Source organism: Callospermophilus lateralis, chromosome 11 (genome assembly GCF_048772815.1).
Source record: "Callospermophilus lateralis isolate mCalLat2 chromosome 11, mCalLat2.hap1, whole genome shotgun sequence".
NCBI lineage: Eukaryota > Metazoa > Chordata > Mammalia > Rodentia > Sciuridae > Callospermophilus > Callospermophilus lateralis.
Window position 1 is genome coordinate 44,554,800 of NC_135315.1, and position 26,520 is coordinate 44,581,319.

General features: G+C 50.8%; 1 protein-coding gene across 1 annotated transcript in view; it reads left to right on the forward strand.

Moving 5' to 3' along the window:
* The window catches only part of Rph3al (rabphilin 3A like (without C2 domains)), a 146,265-nt gene extending 128,941 nt beyond the window's left edge, over positions 1 to 17,324 (forward strand). Inside the window, exons 7-9 of the mRNA XM_076870018.1 lie at positions 13,653 to 13,766; positions 15,559 to 15,705; positions 17,212 to 17,324. Of these exons, the coding sequence (XP_076726133.1) occupies positions 13,653 to 13,766; positions 15,559 to 15,705; positions 17,212 to 17,246 (296 nt within the window). The 3' untranslated portion in view covers positions 17,247 to 17,324. The remainder of the gene's footprint in view (positions 1 to 13,652; positions 13,767 to 15,558; positions 15,706 to 17,211) is intronic.
* The last annotated feature ends 9,196 nt before the right edge of the window (positions 17,325 to 26,520 follow it).

Sequence of the window (26,520 nt, forward strand, 5' to 3'; positions counted from 1 at the left end):
TTGAAAGGCTGAGACAAGAGGGTCACAAGTTCAAAGCCAGTCTGGGCAAACTGGGTAAGACCCTGTCTCAAAACAAACAAAAAGGGCTGGGGATGTAGCTCAGTGGTGGAGCACTTGCCCAGCATGTGCAAGGCCCTGGGTTCAATTCCAAGTACAGAAAAAAAAAAAAAAGAAAGAAAGAAAGCTGGGTACAGTGACATGTCCCCATAGTCCCAGCAGTCAGAAGGCTGAGGGAAGAAGATCCCTTGAGCCCAAGAGTCCAGGACTTTAAGGCTGCCACCTAAAAATAAATAAAACCGTGAAATGGTCAAGAAATGAGGAGACACGGCCCTTTCTTCTGTTACCTCGAGGACAGCTGGTGACTGCTGTGGCCTTACAGGACAGGGAGCTGACTCTCTGCGTCTGCTAGTATCCCCTTTCTGGATTCTGTTGATTTGAGCCAAGAATTTGCCTGCAGACCCCTTGATGTTCCCAAGGAAGCCTGCCCACAGCAGGCGCTCATTCTCACCACAGAAGGGGGCAGTGAACAGCCTGACCTGAGACCCTCCTGGTAACTGGCCCCCGAGTCTGACCTGGCCACCTCTGGGGACAGTTCTCCACCCTCCTGCCCAGTCGAGGTGGGTGGGGTGTGTCCCAGGCAGATCTGCTTTTTGCCTGGCAGATCCTTCCTGGCCCTGGGTTTATAGCAGCGATAAATAAAGTCAGCTGTCGGCTCCGCCTGGTCTGTTTCCCCCGGAGGCATGAGGTGTAAGAGGCAGAACCTGGACCCAGGGCTCACAGTCAGTATCCTCACAGTCAGTATCCTCACAGCTGAGCCCACCTCTTCTCCAGACCCTGAAAAGCTTTACTCACAGGGTACAGATACCCAATTCCTCCTCGCCTCGGCCCCCTCCAAGATAGCAGAGACACCAAAAAGACCCTGTCTTGGGCACAGGCTGCTTCAGATGCCTGGAGTTCCTGAAGCTATGAGACTGGGTCTGCCTGGGTCACAGTCTCTCCCCAGAACAGTCCCCGCCCCCTGCACAGGAGCCCCCCCTATCTACACTGCCCCCACCTGCCCTCCTTCTCCTGGGATGGACCCTGGCTTCCTGGACTGCTGGTTCCCTTCAAGGCCTGTTCTAGAAAAGTTCTTCGAGGATTTGGATTTTTTCCATTTGGGTAACTTTAAGAAAAAAAAAAAAATAGGGGTTTTGTTATCATTTCAGTGATTCACTAGAGTTTAATTACATTTTTTAAAATCTTAACCTGTTCCTGATTGCAGTGCAGTGAAAGCAAGCTTCAGGGTTCTGTTGGGGTTGAGCAATCTGGATCAGCTCAGGCCACAGAGGTTTACCTGGGGCTGCCCTTGCTGAGTGACCCCCCAGCTAACCTGTCTACCCACCCGCCGAGCGTGCCCATGTCCCCGTGCTCCTGGAGGAGCCGAGTCATTCAGCTTCGCGCTGGCCTCAGCCAGAGCCCTCTGTGACTCATGGTCATTATCTCATTTGATGCTCAGAACAGCCTATGGGGCAGCTACAGACAGTGAAATTGACTCTTCGTGATAGATGAGGAGGGGAAGTCTGCCCAAGGTCACGTAGGCGGCTGGGCTGCGGCCAGGAGGGCCAGGGACCCAGGCTTCTGAATCCCAGTCCCACACCCTTCCCTCGTGGTACAGAGTGAAGCATCTGCCCACATCACCGCCATGATGGCTTTTCCTTTCTGACTGGGAACAGAGCCCCCGCCCCCAGCCCCAAAACTGGCTTGAGTAAGGGGGTGCAGCCAGGCTGCTGAGGAGAGGTCCCTGGAGAGGGAGGGGGAAGCCACAGCTGCTTCTGCATCTCAGCCCCGTTCCCCTCCCTCTGCCTGACCAGCAGCTTACACTCAGCCCAAGTCCACGTGCCCTCCAGTCTCTGCACCTGTCCCCACTCTCAGGACCCCAAAGCCATCCTCATGATGTGATTGGCTCCTCATTTCTTCTCAGAGCACCCCTTTTACATCCAGTCCACAGTTAGACGTAACAAGGACACAGCTGGTGAGGACCACTCCCCCCCCACCCCAGTAGAGATGGGGCAGGGCAGGGGAAGGTTCTAGTTCTGGATCTATAATCATCTAATCACAGAACTGACTGTTTTGCATCTGTCACGGTAGTGAGCTCCCTGTTACGGGGAGCATTCCAACAGAGGCTGGGTATTATAGTGGGGATCCTATAGATCCAAAACTGGAAAAAGCTCACTGTGGGCTCTTATTGTATGTCCAGAGCTATGACCTCCTATTGACACCAGGTCTGGGGCAGAAGATATAGTCTGTGGCCAAGACGGGGGACCACGTGGCCCACGCAGGCTTTGAACCCGAGACCTCTGTCTTGTTAGCACGGAGCCACAGCCGACTGAGCTAATAAGCAGTTCCGTGGCAGCCGTTTTTCCATCAAATGCATATGCTGTTTCCTGACTTCTTAACGCAGCGTGCTATTTATACCAGTAGATCCATTCATTCTTAATGAGCCTCGGTTGTGGATTGTAAAATGTTTTATTTTCAGACAGGATTGCTCACTGCCCAGAGCCAGCTGTTGCTATGCTGCCTTCCTTCTTTCTCTGTTTCTGAGAAATTAGCATTTTGGAAGCTCCTCAGAGCGCCCAGCCCACCTCTCCCCTCCCCAGTATTTCCCCAGTGGACTCTGAACTTGCCGCTTTGGTCACATTGGCTGGCCATGGTTCCTGAATTCCCAGAAGCCTTTGGAGCACAAAGTGTGCGCTGTGTGCAGGAGGCCAGGCTGCCCAAGAGGTGGAAGGAGGCAGAGCTGAGCAAGATGTGTCCATGTTGGGAGGTGGGATGCCATCTGTCTATGCAGGGTCAGACATTTTGCCTATGTTATAGGTCACAAACTGGTAGAGCAGTGACTCAATCTAGCTTAAAATTCATTGTCAACTTTTTTAAATGTGGAAAAATCTGACCTACCTTTCTTTCTTTCTTTCTTTCTTTCTTTCTTTCTTTCTTTCTTTCTTTCTTTCTTTCTTTCTTTCTTTTAATGGAGTTCTGGCTTCTTTTTTGAAAATCAGAAGGTCTTCCTCCTCTCTGGAAAAATCAATCTGGCTTTGTAGCAGCTTCTGCCTTTACACAGGGCTCATGTTCTCTGTTTTGCTGTGGTCTGGACCCGTCCCTATTGTCTCTGACATTCTTTTAACATCACCCTTTGCAGGGTTATTAAGAAGAAAGGGCCCAGGCTTAATGGTGCATACCTGTAATCCCAGTGACCCACATGGGAGGCTGAGGCAAGAGGATCTCAAGTTTGAGGCCAGCCTCAGCAACTTAGAGAGGTCTAAGCAACTTAGCAAGACCCTGTCTCAAAAAAAACAAAAAGTAAAAAGGGCTGGTGATATCACTCAGCCATTAAGCACCTATGGGTTCAATGCCCAGTACCACAAAAGAAAAAGGAAAATTGTTCTTATTTCTATGGCCCTAAGAAAAGAGAGAGAATAGAAGCTAGACTAACAAGGACTCTTGTTGCAAGAAAAATGGACAGGCTTCTCTGTGGAAGTGAAGGCTTCTCATATCTGACCCACTAACTTCACTCTCTAACCTCCTACCTGGACAGTTAGAAGCAGGAGCCTGACCATGTCACATGAGTCCCTGCACCTAATCCTGACCCACGACCTCTGCCTGTAGTGTCTCTGTGCCTTTTGGGAGCATGGAGGTGACCGCCACCATTACCTCCATTGCCAGTGGAGGTTTAAAGGGCCATGTTGCAGGGAAAGCCTTGGCTTGGGGATTACTTTTTTCCTCTCTGGGAGTTGGATTCCCCATGAGTGTGAAGGACGAAAAGCTCGGGCAGGAGTCTGTTCTCTTCCAGTTTTCTAATGGTGCAAATCCAAGGGAATGAGCCTTTGGGGAGGAATTTCAGGCAGGTGGCAAAGAAGCATTCAGATCCCATGGGGAGGCAGCCTTGACTGCAAAGACCAGCCCCCCTTTCCGCATTGCGCCCTCCCCACAAACACATGCATATATCACACACGTCTTCCAGGCCTGTGCTGCCCACCAAGTCCCATCCCACCGGCCCCGACTGTGCTCATGAGAAGCTTTTGCTAAGTGCCTATGAACCACCTGTCAGGTCCCATCCCCAGGGTCACCGCTTAGGCTTAATCACCGCTTCCCCGTCTCTCTCTCCCTTTTTCTTCCTGAGTAGGCTCCATAGTCCTGGGGAGCTGGAAGTACCTGGGATTTTTTTCTTTTTTTTTTTTTTAATGTTAAGATAACAGAAGCCACCAGCCATCCACACAGGCACATGAGCCAGGAAGGACTGGACAGGAGGGCGAGCGAGTGTGCACCATCTGAAAGGGGTGTGCGGGGTGCCACATGGTACACGCCAGGACCCGGGCCTTTAGAAGGACAACTGTTCAAGTCAAGAAAATAAGTAAGCAAATGGATGATGGTTACAGTCAGAGCATCTTGTCTGTGGCTCCCGCCATCCATATGAGGACTTGAATGATACTGAGGAGAATGTACTGAGGAGCCCAAGCCCAGGGGCCCCACAAGAGAAGACACTGACCATTGGTCATCGTTGGTCTCCTGTAGTCATGACAGCCAGGCCCACAGAGGGGTTGGGTGCTGTTTGCCGTCATTCTGCCCAGGGAGGGGACATCTCTGGACAAATAAAAACAGCTCCAAGCTGGGTGCAGTGGCGCACACCTCTCATCCCTGCTGAGGCAGGAGGATCCCGAGTTGGAGGCCAGCCTGGGCAACTTAGCAAGACACTATCTGGAAAAAAAAAGAAAAGAGCCCAATGGCAGCTGCTGTAGACTCCGTGGTTGCTCATGGGAGGATCTCTGCATCCAGTATTCGGTATTTCTTGGGATTCCCCACAACCTGGGAAGGGACTCCACCATTGTCCACTTTATAGAAAGGGACACTAAAGCATGGACAGGTCAAATAACTTGCACTGTCATCTCAGTGTGAAAGGGAAGAAGAGAGACCAGTAGCTTTCAGGAAAATCGGCCCTTCCCTTAAATTTCAGAGAAACAGAGGCCCGGCCATCTCTTAATATGGCTGTTTTGGAAGGGAAGCCCGTGCACCATGCATACGAAATTTGTCTTGTCCTGGAGCCTTGTTTAAGCCAAAATTGCAGTGTCATTGAGCAGAGGGGCCCTCCCCAGAACAGGAGTCCTGAGCTGGAAGGGAGTGCCCCTGCCCCCACAGCCACACCTGCCCCTCCCTAGCAGCCCTCCTCCTGCCTGTCCTGGTGTCCTCAGTGGCTATGGACATCAATTTCTCAAGAGCAGAAGGTCCTCATTAGCCATACCACAGAGGATAGGGGCACAGCTGTCATCTCTAATTGACCCAAACCTGATGACAGCCTCAGATGATTGGCAATTCCACTGCAAGGTGAGGTCTTGGGGTTCCTCACCCCGATCTGAACGGAAACAGGGAAGCCAGCCTCGGGCTCTAGGGCAGGTGAAGGGGACGGAGCTGCGTCCAGGGCCAGGCCCATGCTGGGCTCCTCACACAGCACAGCCAGCCCTCGCCAGCTGCTCACCTGTCTTGCCCAGTGAACCTACAACTTAATTCCACCCACTCTAGATTTAGTGGCCTTGGGGGACCCAGGTGAAGTGGATGAATCTGGGCTTTGTCTGTCTCCAATAAAACCCTGGGCGATCACAATACCAGCTTCGCCGTGTTGATCTTGGCCGGTCCTTCTGGGACCTCCTGCCCATCACAGGGGGAGGCCAGCCTTACAGATGGGGCTGAGCTGATTTCCCACGGCTGCTCCAGGAGCAGGCAGCAGAGGCTGAGAGTCCACACAGGAAGGGGAGAGGCTTCCTCTGCCTCGGCTACCCCTGGGTAACCATGGGATCCAGGAATGGCAGGTGGCTCATCCCACACCGTGGCTCTGAGCACATCTGATTCCCTGGGACTATGGAGGGCTGAGGTTCTGGCCCAGGTGAGGGAAACAGGCCCAAGCCCCAGAGGCTACAAAAACCTGGCTTCAAGGGCAGAGAGAGCTGGAGGGAGAGGAAGAAACAGAGACCCAGAGACAGAGACTGGAGATGGAAACTGAAAAAGAATGAAGAAACAGACCCAAGAAGACCGGGAACACATGGAGACCCAGAAGAGAGGGAAATAGAGGTTAAGAAATGCAAAGGCAGAGAGAGAATTCTGGAAACATCAGTGAGAGGTGCAAAGCGATTGAAGAACAGAAAGCACCTGCAGCCAGGGACAACGGAAGGCACTGTTCATCCCACAAGGAGTGGGCAGGAGGCAGGCACCCGCTGTGTTTTATGTCTGCCAGAAGCCAGAAGCAAAATCTGTCCCCTACCAGTGCAGAGAACACCCAGCCCAGCCCAGCCCAGCCTCCTGTACCCTAAGTGCCCGAGCCAGGGAGCAGGCCTGGCCTTGGCTTTTCCTGCTCTCCATCTGGGATGCCTGGAACACCCCCTCCCCCGCTTTCATATCTGCCTAAATCATACCCATCCTTAAATTCCGCCTCTTCCAGGAAGTTCTCTGTGACTTTCCCTCTGCCTGAAGGCCACCAACTCACAATCTGTGTATCATGTTCTCTCTGGAAGGAGCAGTTCTTAGCTTCCATCTATCTACCTCTCGATCTATCCAGAGCTCCTCGGGCAAGGGCAGGGACCACAGGACTTCCACGTTGGCAACCACATCTCTATCGATCTGAGGATTTATCTTCGTTTTCTGGTGCCTCCTACCTGTCTGGGAGCCTGAGAGCAGGAGTAAATTAAAATCGATGGCGAAGGAATAAACCCAGGAGGCCCTCCACTCCCCATGTCTGACTCCCCAGCCCAGTCTGTGCTGCCCTCTGACCCTCCCCTGGGGCCATCCTCAGGTCCTCCGGTGGCAGCTGGAAAGGGTCCCCACCCCAAGGCCTCACCATCACAACACAGGTGCCACAGCCTCACCCAGGCCTCCCAAGTGGTCCTGTGACCATCCCTGAATTGCAGATGAGGTGACCTGGTTGGTGGCCATCTGAACGCTGGGAGCACACCGGATCTCCTGATTCCAGGGCCTGAGAGAGAGGGACAGCCTGGTTCTGAGTATCTTCTGGCTGCCAGTAGGCCCATCCCTGGGAGGACAGACTCCCTGGGCCTTGAGGCCACTTTTCTCCCTGTTTGGGGCCTAGGAAATTTCCAAACTTAAAGAAGATCCATTTCTCCCTCCCCACCCCACCCTCAAGAGCAGTGCCCCCTCCCTCAGGGCCCACTCAGTCAATGTCCATGGCAATCAGCCTCGGACCGTCCCCCACCCCCCGACACTGACCGCCAGCTCTGTCCCTGCTCAGTCTAAGGCTATCTGTGCCCTGGCTCACCCCGCTTGAGTGTCCTTCAAGGGAGAAGCAGTGAGAGGTGCCTGGCCGGTGGAAAGCCCAGCTCTTCTATGGCACTTGGGGCCCTGAGGTCTCCTGGGCCTGCTCTGCCTAAGGCCCACTGTCAGGCTCAAGGAGTCGGATGAGGGTTATGATGCGGCCTTGCCCTCCGTGGCTCCTGGCTCGGTTGGGAAGTCAAGGCAGGCTTTGAGAGGAAAAGAAATTCAGTGGCACAAGGTGCTGAATGGGAGAGGGGAGGTCATCTTTCATATTTCCTTTCTGGGGACAGAGGAGTCTGTAGAGGCCACCGTTTGGGCTTCTGGGGATGAATTAGATGCCATCTTTTAAAAATATGTCAAGATGGGGCTGGGGTTGTGGCTCAGTGGTAGAGCGCTTACCTAGCGTGTGTGGGGCACGGGCTTCAGTTCTCAGCACCGCATATAAATAAATGAGATAAAGGTCCATTGACAGCTAAAATATATTTTTAAAAAATATTTGAAGACTTGTGTAGCTAGCTAGCTATTTATGTTAGTATGTGTGAATGTGCGTTTGTACGTAGTGCTAGGGATCCACCCCAGGGCCCTCGCACCAACTAGGCAAGCACTTCACCACTGAGCTACGTCCCCAGCCCTTGTATAGCTTTTTGTCCTGCTCAACCTTATTTTATTCATAATTCTTTTGTCTCCATTTTAGAGATGAAAAGACTGAGGTTCAGAAATTTGAGGTATTTGTCCAGGTACATCCGAAGCAGGGCCCAAGTTCAACCCTAGGTGCTTGAGAATGAACTAGAAGTCTCCCTCCCACCCTACACACAGCCTCTGACTGACAGAGAAAGGCCCAGAGAAGACAGAGAGAGGAACATTGGGGATGTAGAGAGGCAACTGGCTGCATGGGAGGGTTTCTTTTTTTTTTTTTTTTTTTTTTTCTTTTTTGGTACCAGGATTGAACCCAGAAATGTTTAACCACATCCCCCAGCCCTTTTTATTTTTTGAGACGAGTTCTCTCTAAGTTGCTCAAGGGCTCACTAAGTTGCTGAGGCTGGTTTTGAACTCACAATCCTCCTGCCTCAGCCTCCAGAGTCGCTGGGATTATAGGCATGCACCGCCATGCCCAGCAAGAGGAGGATTTCTAGGGACATTAGGGTGAGATTGTGGGTACCCTGTGTGCTGGGTGAGATGGGGGGGCCATGGTCCTGGCAATGGGTAGCCCTGGTTCACAACCCGGTTCAGACTGAACAGTTTCTGGAAGCATCTGTGATCTTAACATCCATCCTACAAAGCAGAGCTTGGGGACCTACACTCTTGGCACTAAACATGGTGAACCCCAAGGTCAGCCCTGCACCAAGCGATATGGGCCTATGAGTTCAAGATACTCCACACACACAGACACACACACACAAAAAAAAATAGCTCCCATCTATGAAGCACCTGCCACGTGCCAGACACAGCCGGTGTTACCTCTTAATGCTCAGACATCCAGGGAGGGAGTCCTCATTTCATTGTTGAACCCACTAAGCACACAGAGAGGTAAAGAAACTGGCCCAACATCACACAGCTGGGAAATGGCAGAGACAGGACCCAGACCCAAGTGTCTGACTCCGAGTCAGTACCTCTTCACTACCCCACAGCCCCATCCTGCTGCCACCAAAACAGAGCCCTGGATATGGGAGGCATCTCGGTGAAATTTCAGGCCACAGACCCAGCCCTGTGTACAAGGGAGGCAGCCGTCCTCTGTCCCAGCAGGGACAAGCTCGACATCTGCAGCCGCGCCAGCCTGGTGGGCTCAGGAGGACGGCTTGGAAATGTCTCTGCGCTCCCCAGGGCCTTATCATCGTTCCTTTACATTTAAAATTTTTTTTTCCTTGTGTTTTTAGTATGCAAAATTTTCCACCATCTGCTTTGCCTTGGCAGAATGTTTGCTGAAAATATCTCCCTTCCTCTCTAATTCCCATAATTTCTGGGGGCTTTGGGAGCCTCCAAGCAGAGCAGCCATGGCTCACAAGTGCTTCCCGGGCTCACAGGCTGCCTGCTGTCCTTGTGCCAGGCAGATGGATGTTGGGTGGCACAGAAGGGCATTCCCTGCCTCTCAGCCAGGGAGGGGGCATCAGGGGTCTCTCCACTGCTAGACTGACCCCAAACTGAGTCCCAGGATTCAGACTCCTAGTGGTTGCCAAATACACCTCTTGGTTTGGGCCGTGAAACCTAGAGAGATGTCTGGGGTCATGGAGAGAATAATAGCCAAGCAGAGCCTGGAGGAAGGCCCCCAAGGTCCCAATGCAATAATGTGAGGCCACATAGCCCCATCCACCTGTCTTCTGGCTTATCCCAGACAAGGTATCTCCACAGGACAGCAGCTGCCACATGTGTCCTTTGAGGCTGTCAAGAGAGACTTTCCGAAAAAGAAGAGTCTTCCCCCACTTCATGTACCAAAACTCCGAGTTTCCATGGTGATAGACAAATTGCAAATCCATCCAAGAATGAGCTGGGGGTTGGGGGGACGCTGGCCCATCCCTAAAGACGTGGACACAGCTGGCGCTGGGCTGTCTGTCCACTGCTGAGGCTGAGCAGGGCCACCCTCCTGGATGTGATGGGGGAAATTCGGGGATGCCAGGTTCCATGGCAAGTGATGAAGGAGCTCAGGACCCTGTGGAGGAGGACACAGGAGAGTCCTCCCCGCTCCCTGCCTCACGGCAGAGCTCCCTGGATCCACACGATGCTCCTTGTCCTCCCTAAGGCAACCGGCCCGAGTTCTCCCGCGGGTTTTCCCATCCTCGATCTGAAAAATCAGGCTTGGGCACAATCCCAGTTCTCATCCCTGAGCCATCCTGGACACAGCCTTTGGAGAATTAAAGGAAAGAGGAAAACTCAGCCCTCAGACCCTTGGAGTGTGTCGTGGAGGATGGAAGAGCAAGGGCCAAAAGATTTATGAGCCTAAAAGCTTTGTTAATAGACCTGGAAGATTTACGATCGCAGCTGCTGTGCAGGAGGAGAAGTAGCAGTGGCGATCGAATGGCAAATTAGCCAAGGTTTGGGGCATCTTGGGGACAGCCAAGACAGCTTCCTTGGCTGCTGAAGGAAGTGGGGGCTATTTGGGTAAAGGGCTTGTGGGCCCCAGATCCCCTCAGCAGCACCTTCCCTTTCCCCAGTGACAGTAAGTGCGCCGGCTGACGCTTCGGGTTTGTTTCTTTCGAGTGGGGTTTATGAGAGTGGATTAGAGACGGGATTTGGGTCTGAACATAAAGACCTCTAAGCTGAGACCTGGCCCCCGCTTGAAATCCCACATACAATGAGCAAAGCTGCCTGAGCCAAGAGACAGTGCATCAGAAAGAAATGAGTCTGCTGTGTGACACCATGGTGAGCTCAGTTGTCCTCTGACGTTGTTCCCCACCTTCCCATGGCTGGGGACCTCTGGGATCTATATCAGGAGTTCAAGAATAAGCCAACTGACAATAACTTGGAGAAGCTGTTTTTTTAACCCTTGTGCAACACAGGTACCCCAAGGGGACACGGCAATGTGGCCCCTTCATCCTACCTCCAGGGGTGCCTTTTTGGACAAGACATACAGCTCACAATAAATGCTGTTCTCCCAATGTGGCATGGAACAGTTTGAGCCTGAGACCACATACAACAGATGACAGAATGAGCCAGGGGCATGGTGGCAAGGAATGAATGAATGAGCGGGCCACCACAACTTGAGCCCTGGGATATCCCATCCCATCATTTCCCGCTGAGTCCTTTGGCACCAATGGATCAGGCATTATTGACACCAGAGAGCCCCAAGCCCACCCCGACACCTAAGTGCAGAGATGATCTGCACATCAGCCTTGGGGAAGACGGAACATTCCAAGTCAGGAAGCACAAATGGATCGCGCTTAAGAGTCTCTGCCAGAGAGGGGGAAACCAGTGCGGAAGTTGGTCACCTGCTCTCTGCAGGGACTGTCCCACCACGGAGCTCCACAGTGGCCTGGCTGCTCCATCTCCCCTGCTCTTGGCATCTCTGCCTCCTGCCCACCTCCTCCCACCTGCTTTGTCCAGGGACCCACAGGACTGGCGTTTAGTCAGTCAGGAGATGAGTCAAAACTACGCAAATGCTTCTGACGCCCGCCCGGGAGGTCCAGTCTCAGCAGATTCATGCTCAAAGCTGCTCAATCCAGGACCAGAAAAGCAACCAAGATCTGTCAGGTTGCTCAGGTACTAAGAAGGTTCTAAATCACAAAAGACTTAAAAAACCAAAGAAGTCTCCCTGGCAGGCAGGGGCGGGGTGGGGGGGGGAAACCAGAGAAGAAAAGGGCAGGATCCTTGAGCTGACAGATGAAGGAAAAATTGGGAACAGTCACGTGGTCCTGGCTCACCCTACTCCACGGGCTGGCCACAGAAAGGAGATCCACGTGGCCTCATTGGTGGACAGGAGCTTGGCCTTTAAAGAGGGGGAAGCTGGCACGTCCCCAGCTGTGCAGAGGGAGATCTGACAGGGAGGCACCTGCAGGTGGGGCCCTGCTGGGACCTTGTCACTGGTGTCCCAGCTGGAGAAACTAAGACCTTCATGGTAAGGAGGCAACTGATCCAAGATCCATTTTCATGGTGCAATTGGCAGGACATGAGGATGACAGACGCAAGCACCGTCATCTTCCCTCCATGAAGCACCAACTGTATGCCGGCCACTCTGGTTTGGAAGACCAGGACTTAGAATCTCTTACAGCCAAAATGGTCAGCCCAGCCCTGACCTTCTGGCTGCTTTCATCTGTGCCCTGTGACTCCCTTAACTGAAAGATGACAGAGGCTAAAGTCGCGCAGACTTTCCAGAAGGCTCTAGATCCACGTAGAAGCTGCCATCTCCCCTTCCTGTACTCACAGCGGATCTCCCTAAATGACCAGGCACTTCCTCCTGCTGAACTCTAATGCAGTCTCAGAATTCTCCACAGGCTGCTCCAGACAGGGCTTGGCAGATCAAACTATTAGCGGTACAGATCAATTCTGTTTCTAATCTTATCTCCTACCAGTGTGTACCTACAGCTCAGGGCTGGGAGAAGACTGTGTAACATCTGCCTGCTAAGCCCCTAGCCCAGTGCCTCTCCTCCTATCCTCCCTCTGTGACCAGCACTTTGCATTTCAAAGTAAATCAGACAGACACACACCTTGGAATCCCACCCCATCCGCTGAGTCCTGTCACCTGTGAGAGCTGGTTTCTGTCATTTGTACTTATTATCCTTATATCACTTAATTAAACGTTATGTAAATTGATGAAAAGAGATCAGAGCTGTTTCATTAAAACCAAGATCTTGTAAAGTCTTGATGGAAGCAACTTGCTTTGGGGGAAAAAAAGGAAAAAAATCTATTGAATTAGGTGTGGGCAGACAACTGTGAGAACCAAGAGGAAGAAAGGGGAAAATAGGACTCCGCAGTCAGATTGCTTTCCCAGTCGGTGTCTTTGAGTTCTTGCTCTGCTTTTAAGAAACCGAAGCTGGAGACTGAGACAAGGCCGCACGGATTGTGGTTTGTACAGGGAAGGGCCTTGTGGGCCCAGCCTCAGAGAAGCGCCAAGGCCTGCCGCCAAAGGTTGGCAAATGGATGTACATTTCTATGTTTAAAATTAAAATAGAGTGTTTAAAGGATGAATATATTCTGTATTATGACGCCCACTGTTGATGAACCAGCCAAATATGGTCTCACCGAGTGCAGAAGAGACTGTTCACCGGGAGCGCTCCCTCCCTCGCCCTCCTGGGACTCCACCCCCGCCCAGCGGCTCCTTCTGCATGCACAAGGCCCACTGGGAGCTGGACGACGGGGAGAGACTGCAATGAGAAGCCGGGCCCTCTGGCTCCTGATTTTGCTCTTCCAGTGGAACCAGAGTGGTCACGGCACAGGCCTGGAGCCGGCCTGCCCAGGCTAGGATCCCAGCTCCTCCACTTACTACCTGGAGCACAGGCCTCGGTTTCCTCATCTGTAAGATGGGATGATGAGATCTCCTATCTCATAGGGTTGTTTTGAAGCTCCCATGAATTCATGTGTAAAGTCCTGGAAAGCTGTGTGAAGGTCAGCTGTGACCTGATTCTCATCCCTGCAGAGTGTTACCTTTTGCCTTTAGACCTTTGCACCAAAGGGGATAATCAGTTTCTACCAGGCAGGCGGGTTCCAGTTCTGTCACATGTGGAGATAGTTGGGCACCGGATGAGCCCTCCTTGCTGGTTCTGGATGAGTCTGGTCCACATCCCAGCTCCTCACGCCAGGTCTCACCTCCTTAGCAGGAAGGAGTAACCCCCGAGGTTCTACACCGCACTGTCATGGCACGAGGGAACCTTTCTGGTCCCTTCTATCCAAGCAGCAGCCAGGTGACCCTCTCTCCCCTTGTCTGTCTTTTCCAGTGGTTTCCAGCGACAGTGACAGTGACTCCGATCTCAGCTCCTCCAGCCTGGAGGACAGACTCCCACCCACTGGGGTCAGGAACACCAAAGGTGACAAGCTCGTGGGGGAATCAGGTAAGTGTGGGTTATGACACTGTTTCCAAAGCCCCAGGTGCCGAGTGGCTTTGCCACTTCCTTAGATGGCAGCTTCGAGGCTGGCATCTGGTTGTTCTAGATGGGGGTGGGGGGAGGACCTGGAGCTGGGCCCACTAGAAGCTAAATCTCAGCACCACTGAAGAGCAGGGCGTGGAGCCAGGCTCATCTGTATTTGCTGGGGCTTGGGACAAGAGGCAGGGCCAGCCAGGCCACGCCCTCCACCTTGACCCTGGGATTCCTCCCGTGCTCCCCATGAGCATTTATTCCCCCCGCTGAGATCTTTGCCTTGTGAACAATAAAGGCTATGACATTTCCCTGAAGTAGCTGTTCTGCCATGAAGTCACAGTGGGGTTCCCAATATATGCCTCTGCCTCCAGGTGACACTTCCTTCTCTTTAGCACAAGGGAGACTGAGAAGGTGGCTTCCAAAGCTTCCTCTGATTTTGACGTGGCTGAGTTCACCTCTGTGGCTCTGTCATGTAACAGAGGGTTAACTCCAGCATTGAGGTAGAAGCAGAGCATGCCCTAGAAAGGTAAGGAAAGGCCTCCCCCTTCCCTTGAAACACACGAAGGACCTTCCTGAAAAAGGAGATGCTCCATTCAGACGTATTCCCAGGTGAGAAGTAGGATCTTTGAAAGAAGTTTCAGGGAGGCTGAGTTTAATGCACAATTCAAGAGAGAGAGAGAGAAAGACAGAGAGAGAGCACATGCGCCAGCTGTAGAGTAACTACCCCAAACTGGAATGAAATGCCCTGGGGTGCCGTCCTGAAGCTAAGACCAGGTGACCTGCCAGAATTGATGTGAAAGGAAGTCCTGTCCTATATGGAAGTTTCGGCTAGATCAGGGATGGCAAATGCCTGGCGCTCTTTTGACCACTCTCAGTCCTGTGTCCATGGCACAGTACACATTGATCATGATTCTCTGAGCCCTTCTAGGGGACTTAGAGTGCTCAGGACATTTTTTCAAGTGGTCAGTATCAATTGGCAGAGATGATTGCAAAAGATTAAAAACTGCCCATAGATTCAGCCCCTTTGGCCCCAAAATTCTTTTTTTTTTTTTACTATTTATTTTTTAGTTGTAGTTGGACACAATACCTTTATTTATTATTTCTATGTGGTGCTGAGGATTGAACCCAGGGCCTCGCACGTGCTAGGCGAGCACTCTACCACTGAGCCACAACCCCAGCCCCCCCACAATTCTTCATTAGAAAAATTGTAAAGGAGCCAGGCACCGTGGTGCTCACCTGTCATCCCAGTGGCTCAGGAGGCTGAGCAGGAGGATCGTGAGTTCAAAGCCAGCCTCAGCAACTTAGCATGGTCCTAAATGACTTGGGTGAGACTCTGTCTCTAAATTAAAAGAAAAAAAAAAAAGGGACTGGGGATGTGGCTCAGCGGTTAAGCACCCTGGGTTCAATCCCCAGTACAAAAAAAAAAAAAAAACAAACTGTAAAGGAAAGACCCACCCATGCCACCTTGGTTTCCACACTCCTCCTTCCTCCTACTGTGAGGACTCCCATCCTCTCCCTTCACACCCACTCCCAGCTGGGACTAGGAGACAGGAAAGGATTGGGCAAGAACTAACCACCATATTGGAGGATTCTTTGGTGACTAAAGACAGCAGACTCCCTCTCCCTCTCCCTCCCTGGGTTAGCCAAAATACATACCCCTCTCCCCACCACACACCCTCATCCTAGGAAGGCGGGAAAGACTAATAATTGTGAATTTTCCTGTCGGTGGCTTGTTGCTGTGAGAAACAACTTGTGGTCCTTGCAGGTGGCAACACGGAGTCCCCTAGGATGGGGCTGACCCACCCGCCCAGCCTCCTCTCAGGAAGCCAGAGCAGCCTGGCCAGTGAGACTGGGGGGGGCTCTGCAGACCCGCAGGGGGGCGCCCCGCCCTGGCCTGAGCCCAAGGGCCCCGGTGAGTAGCCGCTGCACCTTCCCACTTAACCACCACCTTCCCCCTCTTCTGTCCCCTCTTCATTCCCTCCTCCAAAACTGCAGAGGGACAGTTTTTTAGTTCTTGATGTTTTACCAAGCACAGTGCCAGGCACTGGGGCAAAAAGCCAGATCCCACCCCCACTTCCATGACCAGAGAGAGGAACCCAAAATAATAGCAACCACCCCGTCAATAAATTTAGCAATGCTTGTTCCCAACCTCTACTTCACAAAACGCATAATCTGTCCAGGCCTTTCCCCATCTCCGAACACGAATAGGAACCCCACCTTGTGCCTACTCTGTGCTAGGCATCCAGTTCTCACCAAGCCCCGTCATGTGCCAGCCTGGCCTGGGACTGGGGGCTCTGGTCAGTCCTTGCTCTACCATCAGGGAGGAAGTTGAATCGGCCTCCCAGGCTAGCCAGAGCTGCCCAGATCCTAGGACTGAGATCCTGGGGTGCTGGAGCCAGGGACCCAGAGCCCAGCCTGCCCCAGCTCCTCCAAGGTCAACTTCCATTCTGTTGACAGAGTAGTTGGGAGCCCTACTGTCCCCATTTGATAGGAGTGGAAACCTGGCACGGGGGGTAAGGGCAATTATCCAAAGAGCCCAACCCCCTGGCCCTGGCCCTGCCCAGAATCCTCATGTAGTCAGGGGGGGTTCTCATGAGAAACTGCACCTGCAGGTGGCCCAGCTCCCTTAAGAAGAAACCCTAACTAAACTGGGCACCTCCCTGGTCAGAGACCCACAGGCACATGTGCCCAGGGCAGCAGCTGATCTCCTGCCAGCAGGGCAGAGGTCTCCTGCCAGGAGCCTAAGTTGCACCCTAGCAGCCACCCACCAGGACCCTCCATTTGTCCCTCCCTCCTCCCTCTTCTGAGGCCTTCCCAGGGCATTTGGGAGGGGGGGCAGTGGTGGGCAGGTCTCCAGGCAATGGAGGCATCTGTATTCCTGGAATAGACCCCTGTCCCCCCACTCTAGCCTCCTGAAATCCTCCACAGAGGTCAGTTTGGAATGAAGCAGGGCCCAAGCTCTAGGCCCAACCCACCACCCACGGCCATGTGAATTTGAGCAAACCGTCAGGTTGAACCAAATGAAACTGTGGTTTTGTAGGTCAAAAACAGTCAGTCACCAGCAGACTCTCTCCACAATCCCGTTATCACCGAAGTGCCCCTCATGGGGTTGTGGGGAAGGTGAGATCCAGGGTCCCTGGGGACTGCCGGCCCTGAGTAGGTCCTCAGGAAATATCCAGACATAGCCAGGGCATGGAGAGGGTTCAGGGCTTCGGAAACAATGTGGAAAGCACTGGCTTAGAAGAGAATTTCTCTTCCCATGTCCGTGGCTCCTTCTGACATCCTGAGGTCACTGGGCAGCAGCCACGGGGGCAGGGACAGTTCCAATAAGGAGGCTGCCTTCACCTCTATTTCGTTCCCAGAGGTCGGAATCCCTGTCTGCTCACTGTGCACTGGTCTTTTTCTCTTCCCTCCAAAGGCAAAAGACACCCCCGGGCGAGTCCCCGCTGCTGATGTGGCTTCTGGGACTTGGATGCATGGAGCAGACTTTCTAGTGGAAGATCTTGAGAGAGAGAAAGGAAGCGGGAGCCAGGCCTTCCCAGCTCCTTCCTGGCCAGTCCCTGAGCTCTCACCAGCCACCCCAGTGCCATGATCTCTGACTCAACTAACCAGTATTTGGGGGCCGAGTCTGCTTACCCCCCACCCAGTGCCTTTCTGCACCCCTCCACTGCCAAGGCGCCCTCCTCCTCTACCACTCCCCTCCCACCAGCCTGCTCCGTCACTGACCTTTATTTATTGTCCCCCCACCCCTGTCCCCACCCCCCGCCCCCAGTCTGACCCATCTTTAAGTCTGCTTGGGTCTCGGGTTGGGCTGGAAGGGCCTTCAGAGCCACCTTGAGGGCCTTCCCGTATGCACTGAAGTTTTAGCAGGAAGCTACATGGGCCTTTCTCCATATTTATATTTATAGCAAGAAGAAATACAACCCTGAGCGTTCCCCTTCAAACTGAGCTTGGCCCCTCAAGGTGCAAAGACCCGAGCCCAGAGCAGGTGGGGTGAGAGATCTGTCTACCCCTTCCCCCAGCTTCGGCTCCCAGGGAGGCAAAAACAGTGTCCTATCTTTCCCTGGGGCTGGCCCAAGAGCTGGCTTGAAATCTGGCTCCTTGCTAGGTTTCTCTGAACCCCACCTTGGCCTCCCCAGGTTGCTCTCAGCCCGGGGCAGGAGACTCCCCGAAGACACAATTCACGTCTCTTCAGTAGGTTTGATTTGGCATGAAAAATACACAAAATGCAGGCAAATGCTTCTGGAAAACCCTTCCCCGAGAGAACGTGTGTTTGTGTGCGTGAGTGTCCACACCCTGCCCTCCTTCCCCGGGCACCCGGTTCTCCAGGGGCCTCCTTGTCTGCGGGCCAGGAGCCCTCGTGCCCCCCACCATTAGCTCTTTGCCCTTGCTGCTGGCAGACGGTAAAACTCATGTTCCCCTGTGACATGTTATGCTTCAGAATTAAAACAATAAAGATTAGAATTTGCATTAAACCAGTGTTGATCCAGAGACCACAAGGTTTGTGCTTCTGAGATGCATTAGGAGAGAAACGGATGGGGGTGGGGGGAGAAATGTGGTAACATTGATTTAAAAGAAATGAGCCAGATGGAGGTGTGGAACAAGAGTCCACGAAGCTAATAATGTTGAATGGGGAGAAAAAAGTCATCTATGTAAAAAAAAAAAAGGTTATACAGATTTATATCAGATTTATATGTTCATCTGTAATAAAATGTTTTTAAGTGGACAAAAACTTCTGTCCTCCAGAAGCCCACTAAAATGACATCAGGCAATGAAAACGGCACAAACCACAGAAAAGGCACAGGAGACAGGAGGGCAGGGGATGAGGGGGCTGGAGACCTCTGGGCGACAGGACACCTATAAGGGAGGAAGCCCTAAGGAACAAGCCCTCTTGCTCTGCAGAATCCCCCAGATGTGCTCAGAACTTGGAGGGACTGGGTGTCCCTAGGGTGGATGATCGGGATGGGTGTGAAAATGGTACCAGTAGAAGGAAGCGGTTAAACGGGCGGAGGGTGCAGCTTAGACGGTGCTGGCCTAGCCCGTGGGAGGCCCTGGGTTCCATCCCCAGCAGCGCCAAAAAATAAATAAATAAATAAAAGTGGCCCACCTGCCTAGTGACCGCTCTTCCCTAACCCTGGTAGAGGACAAGTTTACTGATGGCTGAAGTTGAACTAGAAAGATTCTGGATTATGGAGCCCAGGCCAGCCAAAGGCTGCAGGGAGGTGCTGTCCTGGGATGGGGAATGGTCAATGGGAAACAAACCTTCACTCTCAAAACCTGGTCCCCCCCCCCACCTACCCCCAAGGGGCAGTGCATACTGAATTTCTCTCTGGGAAACTGATCAAAGAGGACACAGGGACAGATTTGACACTGGGGGGGGGGGTCCCTCGTGTCTAACAATGGGTCTCTACCCAGTCACCACTGGGAGGCTCCTCGTTCACATACCCTGCCCATGTGGACAGATATGGGTGGGGCGGGGAGGCGGCTGTCATGTTTCACTCACAGTGTGAGCAGCCAAGGGCACCCAGGAGTCGACTGAGTCCCATAACTGAAAACAGAGCTTCCAATCCACAGGAGATGGGAATCCAGAGAGTCCTCTGAAGCTATTGCACCTGTGAAACAAAAAGATATTTTTTTTTAAGGAAGTGTTAGTGCTCTTGAAAATTAAAAGTAAAATAGCATTTTGGAGGATGGCTACTGTGGATTGAACCCAGGAGATGCTTTACCACAGACCTACTTCCCCAAACTTTTTGTTTCGTTTTGAAACAGGTTCTCACTAAGTTGCTGAGGCTGGCCTCAAACTTGCATTCCTCCTGCCTCAGCCTCCTGAGTGTCTGGGGTTAGAGGCGTGCACCAGTACACCCAGCTGACACCAACAATTTGCAATCCTCCTGCCTCAGCAAGTTATAAAATATCTTGGCATTGAGAAAAAAAAAAAAAGTCAAGAAATGTACAACCAAAAAGAATGATCAATACAGAAGGTTCCACTTCCAACCAATAGGAACTTCAAAGTGAGAAAATTATTGAATGTTTTCTAGATGGGTAGTAACTTACAGTTAGGAGCAAGAAGTTCTGGGGTTCTATTGCACAGCAGGGTGACTACAGGTAACCATAACATACTATGGATTCTTAAAAAGTAGAAGAAGCCAGGCATGGTGGCACACACCTGTCATCTCAGCAACTCGGAAGACTGAGGCAGAAGGATCGCAAGTTCAAGGCCAGCCTCAGCAACTTAGAAAGACCCTGTCTCAGTATGAAAAATAAAAGCTGGGGTGCAGCTCAGTGGTACAGGGCTTCTGAGTTGAATCCCTAGTACCACAAAACTGGGGAGGCGGGAACTAGAAAAAAAGGTTTTGAATATTTTCATCATAAAGAAATGATAAATATTTGAGGAGATATACTCACCCTGATTCAAACATTACACAGTGTACATGCAAATCAAAATATTACATGGTACTTCATAAATATGCATAATTTTATGTTATGCATCAGTTTTAAAAATTAAATAAGAAGCTGTGCATGTAGCTCAGTGGTAGAGAACTTGCCCAGCATGCAAGAGGCCCTGGGTTCCATCCCCCACACCACAAAAGGGAAAATAGGGGCTGGGGCTGGGGCTCAATGGTAGCGCACTTGCCTAGCATGTGTGAGGCGCTGGTTTGGGGTCTATGCACCGCATATAAATAAATAAAATAAAGGTCTATCAACAACTAAAAAAAAAAAAAATTTAAAGGAAAATAAGTCAGAAAATATAAAAAGATATTTCTAGAACTAAAGGCAAGCACAGAGACATGGCACCTCCCTGCCACTGTGACCTGTGCAGCCTTGGTGAATTTGATTGACAACACCTACTAACAGGTGAGCATTCGCTGTTACACCACACCCAGATTCCCCTCACTGGCTGGAGCAGCTGAGAGTGCACCTTAACACTCTTCCAGGGGATGCACAGGGTGGGAGGCCATGCCTTGAGTCGCCCTGGGCTCCAGTGGTGGTTGTCACCTTTGGCTGCTCATTGGAATCACCTGGGAAGGTTTAAATGCATTCCTGCCAGATCCACTATAAGAAATTCTGGTTTAATTTTGGAAGCAGTCTTAACATGAGGAATTTTAAAGTTCACCAGATAACTGGGAGAGCTGAGGGCCATTTCTCTGCTCTTCTACATAGGCTCCAGGAGACATGAATAGAATGTTTAGCTGAAAACTGGGAACAGTCTACCACTGACAGAAGAATAGATGCAGAAATATATGTAAAGAGTGGAATATTACGCACTGATGAAAATAAGTCCATACTTAAGATAGATGAATCTTACAAACATGGTGAGCAAAGAAACAGATGGCTAGAAAATAAATTTGTTACGATGTAGAGACTTTAAAACATGCAAAAGTTTTATATATTAGCCAGGTCGGTGGTGCCACCTGTAATCCCAGTGTCTCAGGAGGCTGAGGCAGGAGGATTGCAAGTTTGGCACCAGCCTGGGCAACTTAGCCAGACCCTGTCTCAAAAAATTAAAAGCACTGGGGATGGAGTTCAGTGGTTGAGCATCCCTGAGTTCAATCCCTGGTACAAAAAAAAAAATTGTATTGAAATACTTTTTATACAGTGAAAGAATAAAGAAAGACAATGGAATGATAAACAGCAGATTGAGGACACAACCTGGGAAGATAAGGGATGCAATTAAAGTTTTTCACCTGCATGGTGGGGCATAATTATAATCCCAGCAATGAGGGAGGCTAAGACAAGAGGATCACAAATTTGAGGCCAGCCTCTGCAACTTAGTGAGTTGTGAAATAAGTAAAATAAAAATAAAAAAGGGCTGGGACTGTAGCTCAGTGGTGGTGCACCCCTGGGATCAATCCCTAGTACCAATAAAAAAAAAAAAGGTTGTAATATATTTTGTATTGTATTATATTTTATATATGTGAATATATTACATATTCCATATTACATTTAATTTTTCTGTGTCAGATCTTTTAAAGTAAAAAATTTAAGGAACTGTATCAAGTCTTTTTTATCATTGTAACAAACCTTTCATTACATGATGTGACATTGTTAACTATAGGCACAATGTGGTAGAACAGATCTCTAGACACTATTCATCTTGCATAACCGAAACTTTCTACGCATTTGACAGCAAATTCCCATTGCCTCTCCCCACCCCCAGCCCCTGGAAGCCACCATTCTGCTTTTTGTTTTAATGACTTAAATCATTTTAAATACCTCACATAGGTGGAATCATGTAGCATTTGTCCTTCTCTGAAGGCTTATTTCACTTAGCACAATGTCCTCGAGGTTTGTTCATGTTGTTACAAATGGCAGGATCTCTCCTTTTTTAAGGCTGAATCATATTCCAATATGTGGATATAGCACATTTGTTTTATCCATTCATCTGTCATTCATTCAGGTTGTTTCTGTACATTGGGTACTGAGTAATGGCTTGAACAATATATATTGGTTTAAATGATGGCAAAGCTCAATTTTACCACTTCTATTCTACCTTTTGTTGATGTCTCTAGTCAGTGACATAAGATAAAAAAATAATAAAAACCCTGCATGTTTGAAAGTAACCAAATATTGACTCTATCCTGCAACTTTATTGAAATTGACTTTCAGATCTCTGTAGGAGTCTGCCCTCTCCATCAGTTCTGTGTAAGTTGTTCTCTAGTGATATGTGCATGATGACCTTATTCCTCTCCTCTTCCCTTTGGGTCCAAGGTTGAATCATAAAGACCCAAGCCTTTTTATGAAATTTCAGGATATCAGGATAAATAGGAAAAATCTTCCAAAGAGAAAAAGAAATAGATCCCATACATACAAAATAGAATTTGAATTGAATCTCAAAGTAGAATTTGAAGCCAGAACACAGCAAAGAAATATCCTTTCGAATTCAGCAGGGAGGGGCTGGTGATGTAGCTCAGTTGGTCGAGTGCTTCCCTCGTATGCACAAGGCTCTGGGTTCAATCCCCAGCAACACACACACACACACACACACACACACACACACACACACACAATGAATTCAGAGGGGAAATTATTCCTAATCTAGACTCAGCCAAACATTTGTGAAGTGTGAAGGGAAAATGAAAATATTTTCAGATACATGAATTCTTGAAAATTTTCACCTCTCAGGCAGCTACTACAGGATATACTCCAACCAGACAAAGGAGAAAACCATAAAAGAGGATAATGAGGACTCAGGAGAGAGGCAGAGAATATCCAGGGGGATGGTGAAGATGTGTGACTTGGCCAGACTGGAGCTCAGACAGGGGAAATAGATGAGGATATACAAGAAACATGTGTATTTGGGTAGATTGCACCTAAGAGCTGAATCCTATCCTATTTTATAATCATATAAAATTTAAAAAATCAAGAATTAGAATAAGCATGAGATTTAGGTACAAAGGAGCTAGAACAATTCTTGGGGTTGCCTAGAGAGGGACTCCAAGTGGCAGGGGATTGCTACTCAGTGTTGTAAGTGTGGTATGACAGTTGCCCTTTGTAGACCACATACTACATTTAAAACAATAAAAAAAAATTAATGGAAAAATACATACCAAACTCCTGACGAACCCACAGGGCAGCGGGTGGAGGCAGTGAGAGCCCTGAGGCCGTAAGGAGTGAGTGAGGCAGGGAGACTGTGAGTTCTAGCCAGGCAGAACTCACTTGGGCTGGATTTAGGATGGTTCAATCTGCAAATTTTTCGGTGAGGGGGAGGGGTTGGGGGGAGTGTACAGGGAATTAAACTCAGGGGCGCTTGACCATTGAGCCACATCCCCAGCCCTATTTTGTATTTATTTTATTTAGAGACAGAGTCTCACTAGTTGCTTAGTGCCTTGCCTTTGCTGAGGCTGGCTTTGAATTCGAGATCCTCCTGCCTCAGCCTCCTGAGCCACTGGGATGACAGGTGTGTCCAGCTCAACCTGCAACTTTTTGACAATGATGCAAAAGCAATCCACATTCAGTGGAAACTGGACTTCAGTTTTTTAATTTTGATCTTTTCCTGGCTATCTGCATGCAGCTGGTCCTCTTCCACCAGGTTGGGCAGCAGCAGCAAGCTCCCCAGCAGCCCCACAGTCAGGAGGGGCAACAACCCACTCCACAGAGTGTGGTGTTGCTAACCTATGATGTTTGGAGTGTTAGGTGTATTCAATGCATTTTTACCTTAGGAGATTTTCAAATTAGCAGGGTTTATAGGAATGTAACCCCATCCAAAGAACAGGGACTCTTGTATTCACAATTCCACCTGGGAAACATCTAGCCTGCAAGTGGCTGTTGCTTCCATTTCTAAGCAACAGGTACTCTACCTGTGTCTCTTCAAGGGACCAATCCCTCTCCGACTCACAGAAGCATGAACCCCACATTCAGCCCCCCATAGAACCCCAGGTCTCAGCCAGACCTAACCCAGGACAGGGACCCACTCCCGGCAGCCCAAGAATGAATTCCAAATTCATTTCCTAGAAACAGGTTTAACATAAATCAATCCTGGGAGTCTCAGGTTTAGGGTGAAGATGGAATCCAGAGCCTCCCGAGGGGTCTTAGGAGCAACTTCCAGAGTCAAGGGTTCTCTGTGGGCTGGTCTGAGAGCCAAGAAATTCTTTCTTAAAAAACACTTGAGGGGCTGGGATTGTGGCTCACTGGTAGAGCGCTCCCCTAGCATGTGTGAGGCACTGGGTTTGATTCTCAGCATCATATAAATAAATGAATAAAAGAAAGGTCCATGAACACTTAAAAAACTAAAATAAAAACGGCTGGGGTTGTAACTCAGTGGTAGAGCATCCCTGGGTTCGATACCCAGTACTGAGGGAAAAAAACATGAAAACCAATGCAGAGTCCTGCCACTGTGAGCAGCACTTCAATAGCAGCTGTCATTTCTCTTATAGGACCCTACCTTAGCACCTACCTTAGGCATTATTTTATTTTCAGGCATTGCTCTCTGATGAGGTAAGGAGAGCTTAAGGAGAAGTTCAGCAGCCACCTAGTGCCAGCCGGCTGGGGCTTGGGAGCAATGATGCAGGTCTCACTCATTCGTACATCTCAACCATGCCCTGCTGGGGACCAGGGCAGGGTTCTAATGGTGCACAAAACAGAGATGGCCCCTGTCTTCCTATTGCCTCTGAATCACCCAATGGACTTTTAAAACAGATCACTGGTCCCCCCCTCTCCAGAGTCGGGGTCTAGATGGCTGGGCTGAGAGGTGCATTTTTAAGTTTCCAGGTGACACGAAAGCTCCCCTTTGGGGGACCTCACTTTGAGGGGCACTGATGCAGTAGATCCCACTAGGATCACCTGCATTTTCTGGGGCCCACAACCCTAAAGCCACACCAACTGGGGGATGTGACATAGACCTTGGCAGGGGAGGCAGAGGAGGTGGAGACCAGGCTGGCAGAGAAAACCGCAGCCCACCCCCCCACACACCCCCGCAGGCTGAAGGGTGAACCCCTGTCTCCAGTTGACTCCTTGAACCGAGATCTGCTGCTGTGTGCCTCCCCCAGAAAGATGCGCTGCCCTGAGCCTGTGCAGCCCCAGAACAAAGAGCATCCACGGGCGGATTCACCTCCCACGGGCTCAGCAAATTAGAGCCATTTCCACCCCAAAAAGTGAGGGCTGGCGTCTCTCCCTAATGGGAACGCGGCCGTTGTCTGGTGCTGCCTCTCCAGGATGCTAGAAGCCTGCAGGATCTGTTTCGGTCTCTCCTGTGAATTGTCACCGCTGCCCTGCATTCTGTCCGGGCGGGCGCAGGGCGCAGCGGGCTGCGGAGAGGGAGGCTCCCTCGCCGCCTCAGCCGCCCCCGCCCCTCGCCTGCTGGGCTTTGTTTGCTGACAACAAACAAGAGCCCTCAATTCCACCGAGCCAAGGCCAGGGAGAGATGAAGCATTTTGCTGTGAAGGGAAGATAATAACCATCATAGCCACCATTTGTCGAGTCAGGCACCTGCGGAGAAAGTAGGGAAACCTCAGCAACCCGGGAGTCCTCGGCTACATTTACTAGTCCCATTTCACAGAGGGGGAAACTGAGGCCCAGAGAGATCGAGAGAGCCTGCAGGGCTGGGACTATAGCGCAGTGGTAGAGCATTTGCCTAGCAAGTGTGAGGCGCTGGGTTCGATCCTCAGCACCACATAAATAAATAAAATAAAGGTGTTGTGTCCATCTACAACTAAAAATATTGAAAGAGAGAGAGACAGAGACCCCATTTGCATCCAGGGTCATCAGATGCCAAAGACTGTGCCCTTGAAGCTGCACTATGGGGTTGGGATTTGCATGTGAGAACAAATCAGGACTCTTGGGGCAGGACTACTGAGTTGTATCAGCAGCACGGATGGAAACTTCTGGATGGGAAGGGGTGCGATCAGCCCCTTGTCCCACTGGCACATTTCCCACTGCCGACGTGACAAGTGAGAATAAAGCGTGGTCCTTACACAGAGGTTTTGCCACACTGGAAATTGTCTCCTCCCGAGGTGGCTGAGAACCCCAGGTACTGACGCCCTTCATGGGGCCCGTGGGTGGGTTCATGAAGCCGCTGTCTTTTCCAGCCGTGTATGGGGGGTGGATTTGGCGTAGAGGGTTTCTAGGAGCTTCTAATAACCAAGTACCCTGTGGGAGCTTTCAGAGCCCAGGACCTATCTTTCAACTGACCTGCAACTCCCCAAGGGCTATGGGAGCTGGGCCACAGAGGTGTCACCTGAGCTCCAAGAGGAAGCCCTGTAATGTGACAGGCCCCTAGCTCATCTCAGGA